The sequence below is a fragment of the Perca fluviatilis genome, chromosome 11 (assembly GCF_010015445.1).
Source record: "Perca fluviatilis chromosome 11, GENO_Pfluv_1.0, whole genome shotgun sequence".
Taxonomy (NCBI): Eukaryota; Metazoa; Chordata; class Actinopteri; order Perciformes; family Percidae; genus Perca; species Perca fluviatilis.
Genome location: NC_053122.1, coordinates 14,255,366 through 14,267,879, shown reverse-complemented (window position 1 = coordinate 14,267,879; position 12,514 = coordinate 14,255,366). Strand labels below are relative to the sequence as shown.

The window sequence follows — 12,514 nt, the reverse complement described above, 5'->3', positions numbered from 1 at the left end:
ATAACTTATGTTGTCAGTTCATGTAAGCCTGTTGTTGTATTGGTCTATAGTCCCTGCACAGTTAAAGTAGGTTAGCTAGTGATTTAGTTGTTTGTGTTCTTCACCTGTTAGCTAGGTTTCACGTTGCTTGTAAAGCATCAACAGAGAGAAGTTGTCTCTGTCCGTGTTTTACAGACACACCTGGGGGGGTGGCGAAGTTTGAAACCAGCATCAGCTTTAAATACGGTCCTAATCTAGTCCTCACTAACAAGTTTCAAATAATTTTCATGATTGAAAATGAAGAAAACAGAGATCCCAGAGATTAGGCAGACAAGCAGCAAGACATTCCCAATCATCCTTGGCCTTATCTGAGAGAGATGTTTGAGATAGGCTAGGAGGCAAGTACGACTCCTGGCCAATGTGCTGTGTAACTCTACAAGTATGGGGACCGTCATAATTAATCTATGTTTAGTAATTCATATTGTATCCTTTATTTTCTTTCTATATTTGAGCACTCACACATACATGTAGATTCCTTTAAATGTTAAGGGGAAGATTAAAAAAGAGAAACTGGATCTGTGAATTCTCACAGAATCACAATTGAATTCATATCTTGCTACTCAGTCAGAATCGTATTAAGCTGGAGCCCCAGTCTCTGTCACAATAATCATATATGTGATGTTTGGCAGACATCCATTTAAAATGTAGACAATGGCGTATAAAGAGCCTTTTTTATGTCCGAAAAGGGGGGGCAGGGAGCTTACTGAAGTTTAAGGGGGGGGGGGGTTTTATAAAAAGTGGTTGTCATTCGCAAGGCTACTTTTACTTTTATACTTTAAGTACATTTCAAAGCCTGTACTTTGTTACTTTTACTTAAGTAAAGAAGTTAAATCAGTACTTCTACTTTTACCAGAGTATTTTTTAACACAAGTATCTGTACTTCTACTTAAGTACGGGAAGTGAGTACTTTTGCCATCTCTCACCGTCTATGGTAACAGGTCATATTTTTCGTCCCGTTCAACTCATAGACAGTATGGTTCAACTTCAAAAAAAGGGTAACATCATAGACGGGTAACATCACTTGGCGTCGCCGGATGATGACGTACTTGTAGGCCTTTGAACGCCATGGCCGCTCATGCTAGCGAGCTTGAGATTGCGAAGAAGAATTTAACTGATGCAATTGGCGATAATGTCAAGCAGTAAGTAAAACGTCCTTTGTGTGTTTTTTCTGTTTGTGGTGTCGGCTTTCTGCCATTTTGCTACTTTGCCGCTGAAATGCAAAGTAATCTTGCCATTAGCTAGCCATGTTTAAATTAGCTGCTTGCTAATGTTTGCAGCATTTCTCCTCAGCAACAGTCCTACGAGCGGTGGTTATTGTCACGATGAGCTAATGTGTCTGCAGTTCTACAGTATTTATGATGTGCTCTCAGAAGGTAATGATACAACTAGCGAACGTGAAGTATCATGGTATTATCTACACGTGCTTAATTTCATCTAACGTTGTTTTTTAACGTTTTGTAGTGTAGTGTATTTTTAGATTGATGAATACAGCTTTCAGTGAATGCAGCGTTAAGTGAAAAGAAAAGAGCGAAAGTTTTGCATTTATTTTCATTATAGGTATTTGTTGATGCTCTTAAGTGTCTTGTGTTTATTGCCCCCCCCCCCCAAGAAAATGAGATGCTACATGATCTCAAGGGGCTGTCCTTTCAATAAATTCAAAATTAAGTCTGAACATGAAGACAATGAGATGAGAAGCTTCATCATTTCTAACATAGGTTTGTTTATGAAATGAAAACAATGTTGTGAATGCACCTTAACTCTTGGAGTAGCCTAAGGTTTGTCTTGATGTTTTCTGTTCGTCGCCTTTCCACGCAGTTACTGGGCAAACCTGAAGCTATGGTTCAAACAAAAGATCAGCAAGGAGGAGTTTGACATTGAGGCACGTCGTCTGTTGGCACAGGAGAATGGTTAGTAAGCAAGAAAAGTACTTTTAAACAATGTTTATGTTGAAAAATCGATGCTATCTAAAAAAAAAACTAAAAAAAACAAATTTTGTGTTTTCCTCCTTCCTCGACAGTCCATGTTCACAATGATTTTCTCCTGGCCATTCTCACACGCTGCCAGATCATTGTCTCCACACCAGGTAAGATTGTTTCATTTATTTTCCCTGAAAGTGCTGGTGAACTTGTGTTTGTGTTATGTGCTATTGAAACTTGCAGTACCGTAATCCGTTGTAAATTTATTAGCTATGTTTATGTTACATTGATTGTAGTTTTCAGACACTTTGAAATAATGGCAACGTTGTTAAGTGTGACATTTTTCTAAAGCCAGATAGAGGTTATAGCTACTAAAAAGTTGTAACATTTAACTAAAGGAAATATGTTTCTTTTAATGTGTCTTGTGTTCTTCAACTGTCCTCTAGATGGCGCAGGGCCATTACAGTGGCAAAGTGGCTCTGCTTCAAAGCCTGGCAAACCAAAAGGGAAGAAGAAATGTTCCTCTAGACAGAAATTTGATGTAAGTACTTATTCTCATATTCATCCCTGCAGAGGCTTGGTAAGTTAACCGCAGCCCTGCCAAATTTTCGATAAGATAATTGCTCAAGTAATGACTGGGTGGGAATGTTTATTTAAGGTTAGTGGCATCTAATGAACCACCACTGGAACAACTGTCTGTACAATGTGTATATTTGTATGTGTTGTTTGCGCCTTCAGCATCGTTTCCAGCCACAGAACCCTCTGAGTGCCGCCCAGCCTTTCAGCCCTCGGGAGGTGGGAGGTGAGGAGGAGGAGCTGCGTCTCAGTGCCCACACTCTGTTGTTGCCCACGCGGGGCCAGCTGGAGGCCCGCATGATGGTGACGGCATTTGAGCTGGGACTGGATAACATCACAGAAGATGCCGTCGGCAGCATGATTTATGCTGTTGAGGTTTGTAATAGGGATGTCCTGATCCCGATCGCAAGTATGGGATCTGAGAAAGGAAATTCTCTGATCTGAGCCATTTTTTAACTGATTGGGGATCGGCATCTCCCCCGATTACCTTTCTCCGCTCATTTACATCAGCTTGTAGTGATCGCTGCCTTTAATCACACACACACCCTGATCGCCTGGATGCCGGCACTTTCAAACCAAGATGGCTCGCTGCCACTCACCAGTGTCCATCCAGAGAGTGTCTCGTAGCTTGCCAACCCTTGGCAACACGTAAAAAAGTCTGTCTTTCTTAGTCATCTGTTTTTTAAAGACCGGATTACTCCAATTTTCGGCATCAGAACACAAGAAGAAAATCAAAGATTGACTATTAAGAACAAAAGGCATCACTACGTTTAGTTTTATCAAAGATTCACTATTAAGCGCAAGAGGCTAAGGCCTAAGGAGAACTGTTTTGGTGTTGAGAGAAAAGACTCATTTGCTGCACTAAGTTAAATGTATTAGGCATAAGAAATATTTCTTTGTTTACCTAGTTTTTTTTTTTTTTGTAAACAAAAAAAACGGTGTGCAGCTTATCTGAGCAAATACAAGTATCGGATTGGGACTTTGTATCGGCAGATATTCAATATTTAAAAAATCTGATCGGATCGGGACATCCCTAGTTTGTAGCAACTGTCCGCCAGCAGTGTTAAGTCAAGTACATTTTTTTTTTTTTGTATAAAAATTGCCTCAAAGGACTCTGCAATCTGTATGGCATATCAGAGTAATTGTGTGGAAATGGGCAGTGAGTCCACAGTTCTTTTAATAATGCTGGATTACTTACTCAACATATAGTTCCATACAGATGGTCCAGCCTGTTCTAGCTGTTCTATTATTTGCCTTTTCCCCACTTAGACATTATGTCCACATTACTGATGATTATTTATCTAAAATCTAAGTGTGAAGATATTTTGTTAAAGCACCAATTTTCAACCCTAGAATATCGCCTCGATATCGAGGTATTTGGTCAAGAATATCGTGATATCTGATTTACTCCATATTGCCCAGCCCTACCGCTTATTGAGTATGACTGACAGCTGTGTTTACCCAGGAGATTGAGTAAAGCTTGACTTGCTGCTCTTATGTATTTCAGCACCACTTGAAAGATGTCCTGACTGCTGTCATCACCCGGAGGAAGGCGTATAGGTTACGAGATGGTCGCTTCCTCTATGCCTTTGGCAGTGATGTCACACTGCAGCCATATCTGAAAAACAGCCTGGCTGCTTACCACAGTGTTACTGAATGGTAGGGACAACTGTGTTACTAGCTGATAAACATGTGTAGGTTTTAAATAAGCGTTAGAAGTTAATGTAGACATAAATACTCTTAAATAAACTGTAGCTTCTGTAATTAAAGGCTAGTAGTAATATTGCTCACATTTAGATTTTTGCTTTTTTCTTCCTTTCAGTCCCCCTCCAAGTGCTTCTCTCCCTACAGGCCCACCACCTCAGGTGTCACCTGATGAGGCCGAGCAACGAGCTGTTCACCTATTGGCTTGTTCTGCCGACAGTCTCCCCGCACCCCTCCCTCCAATCAGCATGTTTGATCTCCTGGAGGCTTTACAGGTAAGAGACATGTATGTCCCTGGTTCCAGATTCAGTGCCTAGTTTCAGGAACTTTAGAGTCCAGTCATGGAAACTCCTGGGAATTGATTAAAATGATCAGATATCGTGGCCCTTTAGCTCAGTGGGTAGAGCAGGCGCACATATACAGAGGTTTAATCCTTGATGCAGAAGGTCTAGGGTTCGAATCCAACCTGTGACGGTTTTCCTGCGTGTCTTCCCCCTCTCTCCCCTTTCATGTGGGCCTACCATGTGACTGCCTGGCACTTTACTAGGCAGCGGAGGGAGAGAATAGTGGCGGCGAGCGTCGACAACATAAATTAGCAAACCTTACCACCACACAATTCTTTCAAAGAAGCTGGAGTGTTTTGCTAATGTTTGTGTGAAAACACTGGATTTTTGGACTTCAAATGGCTGAAGGACATATTCTTCTGTCAGCAGTCTGTAGCGCATCAAGTCCAGAGCTTTCAAAGGCGCAATCAAGTCCTGAACGCAAAATAAGATTTCCACCTTGAGACACTTTCTAACAAACTGAAAGACGATACAAAAGTATAACACTTGAATAAGAAAATCAGTTTTTTCAATATATTGCTATGTTCTTTCACTTACTTGTCTTGACTGGACATCGGTGTAACTTGTAACTAGGGGTGCATGATATATCGACTCAATATCGTTATCGCAATATCACGTTGCGCAATATTATATCGAAAGGGGTTGCAATATTTGCAATAATTTGTTTATATTGTGGAGCGCTGCGCCCTGTCCTTTGGCTGTGTGGCTTAGTTGTGTTTGATTTAGAGCCCGCTTGAAACGCTATAATGAATAATGTGATGATGTGGGGCTATTTTTATTCCAAAGGCCAAGGGAACTTTATCAGGATGCATAGTATCCTGGATCCATGAAATAACTGGCCTTTTTAAAAATAAAAATCTGCCTGCCTCTATGGGAATTTAACATAGGAATGTGTATACTTATGCCCCATGTATTTTAAGGAAGAACATTTATTTATTTACGATACATTATTCAGTCACAAAGAAAATTGGTGTCCTTAAAGGTTGGATTTTTCCAAATTTTTTTAATTAAGGCATTAAGATCAATTTCCAAACGATTTTTTTTTTTTTTTTATTCCTCTTTTTAGTCAACTTTAGCATGGGTGTGTAAACTTAGGCAAGCCACTGTATGTTTAAAAATAACGAAATTAATATCTGTATCGTAATATTCATAATTGATATCGCAATATCACATTTTGTCAGTATCGTGCAACCCTACTTGTAACTTAGATGTAGGCTTTTAAAAAAGAGGTTTATAAGTAATGACCCAGAACTAAATCACTGGTCACACAAAAAGTTATTGTATTTACACTTAAAATAAACAACACTGAGTGCATCAATTTAGCCTAAAAGTGTATTCATTATTAGGAGTAAATATTTCAACAATATACAGTACAGGCCAAAAGTTTGGACACACTTTCTCATTCAATGCGTTTCCTTTTATTTTTTTATGACTATTTACATTGTAGATTCTCACGGAGGGCATCAAAACTATGAATGAACACATATGGAATTATGTACTTAACTAAAAAGTGTGAAATAACTGAAAACATGTCTTTTAGATTCTTCAAAGTAGCCACCCTTTGCTTTTTTATTAATAAGGGAAAAAATTCCACTAATTAACCCTGACAAAGACCTGTGAAGTGAAAACCATTTCAGGTGACTACCTCATGAAGCTCACTGAGAGAACACCAAGGGGTTGCAGAGTTATCAAAAAAGCAAAGGGTGGCTACTTTGAAGAATCTAAAATATAAGACATGTTTTCAGTTATTTCACACTTTTTAGTTAAGTACATAATTCCATATGTGTTCATTCATAGTTTTGATACCTTCAGTGAGAATCTACAATGTAAATAGTCATGAAAATAAAGAAAACGCATTGAATGTGAAGGTGTGTCCAAACTTTTGGCCTGTACTGTATACAGTAAGTATGTGCTTTGTGGTTGCCAGATATTTTTTAATGTTTTTATTAGTCATATTGGTGAACTGTGCTCGGGCCTCTATGATTGCTGTTAATCACTGAATCTGCTCAGATGAGTAATTCTGGCCTGCCCTCATGCCACCGTCAGAAGTTTGTTTTCTGAAATGTCTTCCTGAAACATTTGTCTGATTTAGGTTCACCACGGTGTGATGCCCTCCCACACTATGTATGCCCTGAACATGGAGCGCATCCTGTCACGGCTCTGGCACCCCAGCCACGAAGAACTAGAGCAGGACCACGTACACCGGCAGCGCCTCGCTGCGAAAGAGCGCATGCTCGTCAGCTGAGAACCACTGATGCAGGACTGTACGTGAACCGCGGCTATCATCAGGAACCAAACAAATGATTTCCCCACGGGGAAATGGATGGGGGAACAGTGTGTCTGAAGACCTATTTTTCTTTTTTTTTATTTATTTTTTTATAATACCTGTAAAATCCCATCCCCCGTTGCACAAAGAGATAATGCATAAGTGGAGTGAGATGAAACAAAACCGTTGGACAGTGGACACAGAGTGGGTAGTCAACTCCAGCCAATAGCTGGCAAATTATTTTTGTCTGTTCCACAGGCCATTGTGGCAATCGACCAACCATCATTTGGAACTTCTGTTATATAGTGGGTGATACTTTAATTTTGGAATATACCAGCAGCTATGAGCACTGGACAGGAAAATAAGGTTATTATGCAGCATTGTGAACATGACCAGCTAGCAAAGATTAAAAAAAATAAAATCTATGAAACAGCCCTGTACATTACACACAGGTGTTTTTACTTAGTCTGGCTGATTATACCTCATCTCAGGTTGAAGTTGAAGGCATCGCTGTGATAAGAATTACGTGAGGTGAGGTCATCTAACTCGCGCACAACTAAAAATGAGGAAGATGGAAATTGTCCCGCCTTAGCAGGTGCAACACACCTGTGTGGGTTTACTGTGGCTGTGTAGGGTCCTTAACAATGTGTCTGGCAGCTGCCACCTATGTATGTCATCACGCCCCTCATGAACATACCTTGACATTGTCTCCAAAGTTTTCCTAAAACATTTACTGGTGTCTGGTTTAAAGGCCGACGAGCATCCATCAGTGTTGGTGGTCCACAATGTGTGTACAGATTTAGCTAATATTTTTATTTTTTTTTTATGTCTCAGTGCACTTGAATATGCGTTGTTCATGTTTGTGTGCAGCATCTAGTTCAGGTTGAAAAGTGTGTACATTTGGACCTTTTTTTTTTTATTTTATTTTTTTTCTACACAAATTTTGTTTTGTAATTTCTATTACAGAAAGTAGTTCAGAAAATAAATAAAAATGCATTTTTCTGTACAAGTTGTAACCTCAACGCCCTTCCAAAGTGTGTAAACAAATCTCCTTGTGCTTTATAGGTTTCCTCGAGTCACCAGCTGTAGTTGGAGGGCTGTGACGCACGCATACACCCGTCCCATTGCGCATTGAGGACCCCTTGCCATATTTGGCTGCTTGCTGCTCACTTCCGACATTACGCTGTCCAATGAGAGGCCGTGTAGATTCACCAACAATTACAAGCACTGTGGTGACTCAATATCCCGTCCGCCCCAGTTCCTTCAATATCAAACACTTGTCATAAAAGCATCGACTGTATTCATTAATTAATCATTCAGTAGACACTTAAGTACTCACACATCACACGTGTTCCAACATTTTATTTAGTCATATTTACAGTTCCGAAGTGCTCTAAAGACAGCGTACAAATATTATAAAGTGTTATTTCAGGTTTAACAGTAACACCTTTATCACAAAGTTGTATGAACATAAGGGTTAAGAAAGTAAGGCTGTTTTGTCAGTAAACGCTACACACACACCTTGCGTAAAGGTGCGAGACATTTTTTTTGTTAGTGTTACTCTGTACATACTGAATAGTCGCTGGTGGGATACTCAGTGCTTGACATAAGTCTATATGCATAAATTGCTACTTGACATAGTGGGAGATTTGCAGGGCAAGCATTCTGTCCAATTGCAATTCGATCCCACAGGGGCTCTGGGGGTCTGTCAGGACGCAAGGCTGAACTTGATCAATTTAAAATTAGTTTAAAGTATGACAATTGCCATATTACCTTGGCTTGACTGAATACAAATTCCATTTTGTACTTTTTTAGTGGAAAAAAAATTAATTATAAAACAAAGACAAAATTGCCCGAAACATCTAACAAGTCACATCAGAGGGGTATTTAGAACAAATGCTTCCTCTGAGCTTTGTCCGTCTGTGCAATAGGTTTGGTGGCCTCTGCTCTGTAATAATGCATCGCACTGACCAATTACACGTATCTGGCCATTCTCCATTCTTGCTCTTTGTCTGCATAAACTCATAGTGGAAAAAAAAAGTCACAGCCCCGCAAAGCTGAACGGGCCACTGTAAGCTGCATTTGGTCCCCAAGAAATGTCCCTTGGTTCTTTTCCCTTGGCAGTCTAGTAAGCTTGGAGCTGCTGCGTCAAAATGAGCTGGCAGCCACTGTTAACGTGGTCCATGACCTTTTGCTTGAGCAGAGCCAGCTCGTCCCGGAGGACGTTGGCAGAGGAAACCAACTCTGTGTTTTGGTTCTTCAGGTTTTTGACCCTGTCCTCCAGCCTGGAGATCCTCTCCAGCTTCCTTTTCCGGCATTTGGACGCGGCCACTCTGTTCCGCATGCGCTTCCTCTCCGCTTTGATGCGCTCCTGGTTCTCCATGTTGATAGGGGAGAGCGGCGGGGTGTCTCCGGACATCTCGGGCACCGTCTGCGGCTCCTCTTTGAGCGCGTGTCGCCGCGATTGCTGCGCTGCCGCCAGGTGGTGGTCCATGTGGTCGTGGCTCGGCTGCGGGGCGGCTGGGTAAGGCGGGTGCCTGTCGTTGGCAGGTGCAGACGCAGAGCCCACAGCCCGGCCGAAAGCCCCCAAGTTTGTGTACTCCGGCGGGTCGGTGCGCACCGTGCAGCTGTAGGGAATCCCGCCGCTCTCGGACGCAGCGGAGCCGGGTGCCATGCTGTTGGTCGCGCCGGTCTCTGCGTCAGGGTGGACTGCGGGTGTCTGCTGGTGGTAGTGGAGTTCAGCCAGTGCCCTCACAAACCCTTCCGCAAAACCCTCCTGCTCGTCCGTGATGTTCTTGGAACAGACAAACTGGGTCGGGGTGGGAGTCGTTAGCCCGGTGCAGGACTGGATGATTAATCGTTCCAGTTCAGGCGAGGCCAGCTTCAGCAAGCCGACATCAGGGGACGTCAGGATGTCCAGGGCCTTGGCGCTCAGCTGGGGCTTGAAGTTTTTCGGGTCGTTCAGGTTTAGCGTCATGGTCTGTTTGAGGGTTTTGGGGTTGAACCCATACACCGTCGGCCCGTCATGCTGAGAGCTGGAGGCATTCACGGCTTCGTCGTAGAACGTCGCTTCCATTTTTCTGGACATAAAGGGATTTTTTTTAATCACCTTTTAGGGAGGTCTATTCTCCTCTTTTTTTTTAAGTCAAAGAAGGACTGTTTACATGTGTCCCGTGACTCCCTATCTCTCGACTGTTTTGTGATAGAGTCCGCCTATTGTTGAAGTTCAACTCACTTGACAACTTCGTGTCCTGAGAAAACTTTTCTCTCTCTTGTGAACCGCGCGATGATCACCAAAAACCGTCGTTCCCCCTCGGCCGAGCCTCCGTGTTTTCACACCTGAAGTGTCCTCTTTGATTGATCCTCCTTCCCAAAAAAAAGCAGAAACAGTGCCTGAATAGCGATAATACTTTCTATCACTTCCAACGTGGAGACGAACTTTATCCACCTCTAAGCTGCAGCTCTACTGAAAATAACAATGATGTCATTTCTACGGCCTATGATTGGCTGGAGATGGTTTAGTGGGTGGGGTATATCTAATGACATGCAGGTTGCTCTGACAACTAGCCATATCCCCGCCCCCCCGCGATGGTTTATGGGATTAGGTCATGCAAACGGTGGAGCAATGTACTCTGGGATTACGTAGTGTTTTTGAATATTTAGTTACCCGCTCAATTATTAGTTACCCATCCTGAAGTGAGGGCTGCTCCATATGGTCTGTGGTTTCACCTTAATTAACACATAAAAGCAAATCAATATTCTTTAAAAAAAATTCTTTTTTTTCTTTTTTCTAAGAATCACAGGCCACTAGATAAGAGCATATTCAAATGATTACTTCATTATCAAAATGCAGTGACATACATTGGCATAAATTCAGAAGGTGAGTAGTTAAGGGTTAACGAGTGAAGAAAGAAATTGAGGTCACACTTGCATCCAGAGCTCTTTTATTGTAACAACAAAAATTAATTTTTACAACAGTGCACGTTTATGGTGCGTTTCTTATTTCTTGCGAGAGAGGAGGAGAACGTGTTCTCAGAAACACAATCAATTTTAATAGTCAAGAATGAAGCATACAAAGATGACTTTTTGTAGCTCTCAGTATACTAACAGTATACAGAAATATAGATAAAAACCAACAGACAAGCAAAATTATATAAGTAAAATTGTTACTATAAACTGCATTGTATTGGGTTGTGGTATACTTGATAAGAAGTACAATTAATATTGACTTATAGGGTGAAACAATAAGATGAATCTGAATAACTACAGACAATATGAATTTAATCAAAGTGGCAAAAATAGCTTAAAAAAACAATAGTTGTATATGTCTATGTCTTGTCATTTGTACCAAACTGTTATGTAACATAGTGACTTTTTTTGTGTGTGTATAAAAAAACGTAATCAACTCACAGTATAGTTCAAGTGTCCAGAATCGTAACCTGTAATAAGGACAAACATCAGACTGGAGCCATCAAATGGAAGTAGGCTAAATATAATGCATGGATGATTGCAAAAGAGGTCATTGGTCGCTGCATTTATTGTAATCAAGATGAATGTATCATATTGATTTTAGGCCGAAAACCAAAAGGACATTTGTGCTCAAGAGCACATCTTTAAGTCGCATGATACTGTGCCGTAAATGTCTTAGTTATATTCTGTGATTGACTCTCATAATTAAATGTGAAGTTAATGACTGAAGGCTCTGTACAGCTGCAGTTCAGTCTGTCTGGCCTCCCCCATTGTATTATTCAACGTGTTCTCCTCAAACCAACTATAAATAAGTTAACAGCCCCAGACAGCCTGAGAGAACCAGAGCTGCCTGAGGTCAACACTCTTGAGATGACATGTTGTCTTCTCAACACGGCAGTGCAACGCCCATTTGGAAGTATTTGACACCCTGAAGTAGAAATCCAGCGCTGGAATGCTTCAGAAACTTTTGTGTCTAATACCACAGTGGTAATGAAGGCAAACAAGGCCTCAGCTTCTTCTTTTCTTTTAACGTGACAGAGCAGCTTTTAATGCAACAGTAACTTAATGAGCCACTTTGCTCTGTGTGTCTCTCTCTGAACACCTGTGTTAAGCCCCACTGAGGACTATTTTCTATATCAAACTACCGCTGTGCCCCGGTTGTGCTTCCTGTTTCTCTGTCAGCTTTTCCTCTCTGCTGGCCTGACAGGCTCGCTTTTAGATAACTGCGCTTTCCTCCTCCCTGCCCGGGCCAGCTGTTTCCACTGCACGCAGTTTTCTAATCAGGAGCCGGTCCTGCCTGCCTCCCAACAGGCCTTGTTTTGTTGTACAGAGGTGGGACAGTCCAGGGTCCATGGGGACACCCCCCCCCCCTTCATAAGAGCAAAACACAGAGAAAGACTATATACATGTGTTGATGTATCAACAGAGCAAAGTTTTGATTACCTTCAGGCGTGGACCAGAGGGACACACACACACTCTGACACACACCGAGCAGTAAGGGAGATGGATGAGATTTCAAACACTGTCCATGCAGTGTTTGTTGAAGACCATCTGTTTCTTCCTGTCCCGCTGCTTGGTTTTTCTCAGTACTCTATCTCTGCTGACCATTCCTGGTCCAAACACACGGATCACAGCCAGTACCACTTCCTTTAGACAGCTGTTGATCTCCTCTAAGAAAATAATACAATAGAGGAAAGTGA

At 41.6% G+C, this 12,514-nt stretch overlaps 2 protein-coding genes across 3 annotated transcripts; one reads left to right on the top strand and one right to left on the bottom strand.

Annotated features, from left to right (window-relative positions):
- Positions 1 to 980: 980 nt before the first annotated feature.
- On the top strand, positions 981 to 8,094 carry tada1 (transcriptional adaptor 1). 2 transcript variants are annotated; one of them, XM_039815166.1, is made up of 9 exons: positions 981 to 1,178; positions 1,855 to 1,946; positions 2,057 to 2,122; positions 2,402 to 2,496; positions 2,694 to 2,906; positions 4,039 to 4,190; positions 4,354 to 4,510; positions 6,672 to 6,843; positions 7,911 to 8,094. In XM_039815166.1, the coding sequence occupies exons 1-8, from the start codon at positions 1,105 to 1,107 to the stop codon at positions 6,822 to 6,824; spliced, it is 1,002 nt and encodes a 333-aa protein (XP_039671100.1). In that variant the 5' UTR covers positions 981 to 1,104; the 3' UTR covers positions 6,825 to 6,843; positions 7,911 to 8,094. The 2 variants fall into 2 exon arrangements, with proteins under 2 accessions (XP_039671100.1, XP_039671099.1); XM_039815165.1 differs by lacking the exon at positions 7,911 to 8,094 and having other exon boundaries at positions 982 to 1,178; positions 6,672 to 7,851.
- Positions 8,095 to 8,191: 97 nt separating this feature from the next.
- On the bottom strand, positions 8,192 to 10,321 carry LOC120568001 (transcription factor AP-1-like). Its single transcript, XM_039815167.1, has one exon. The coding sequence runs from the start codon at positions 9,931 to 9,933 to the stop codon at positions 8,971 to 8,973; it is 963 nt and encodes a 320-aa protein (XP_039671101.1). The 5' UTR covers positions 9,934 to 10,321; the 3' UTR covers positions 8,192 to 8,970.
- Positions 10,322 to 12,514: the final 2,193 nt, after the last annotated feature.

Bases quoted from the DNA above. Each gene is read 5' to 3' on its own strand.
- tada1 (XM_039815166.1), top strand. From the start codon at position 1,105: ATGGCCGCTCATGCTAGCGAGCTTGAGATTGCGAAGAAGAATTTAACT. The intron at 2,907-4,038 runs GTTTGTAATAGG...TATGTATTTCAG, and splicing joins GCATGATTTATGCTGTTGAG to CACCACTTGAAAGATGTCCT. The intron at 4,511-6,671 runs GTAAGAGACATG...TGTCTGATTTAG, and splicing joins ATCTCCTGGAGGCTTTACAG to GTTCACCACGGTGTGATGCC.
- LOC120568001 (XM_039815167.1), bottom strand. From the start codon at position 9,933: ATGTCCAGAAAAATGGAAGCGACGTTCTACGACGAAGCCGTGAATGCC.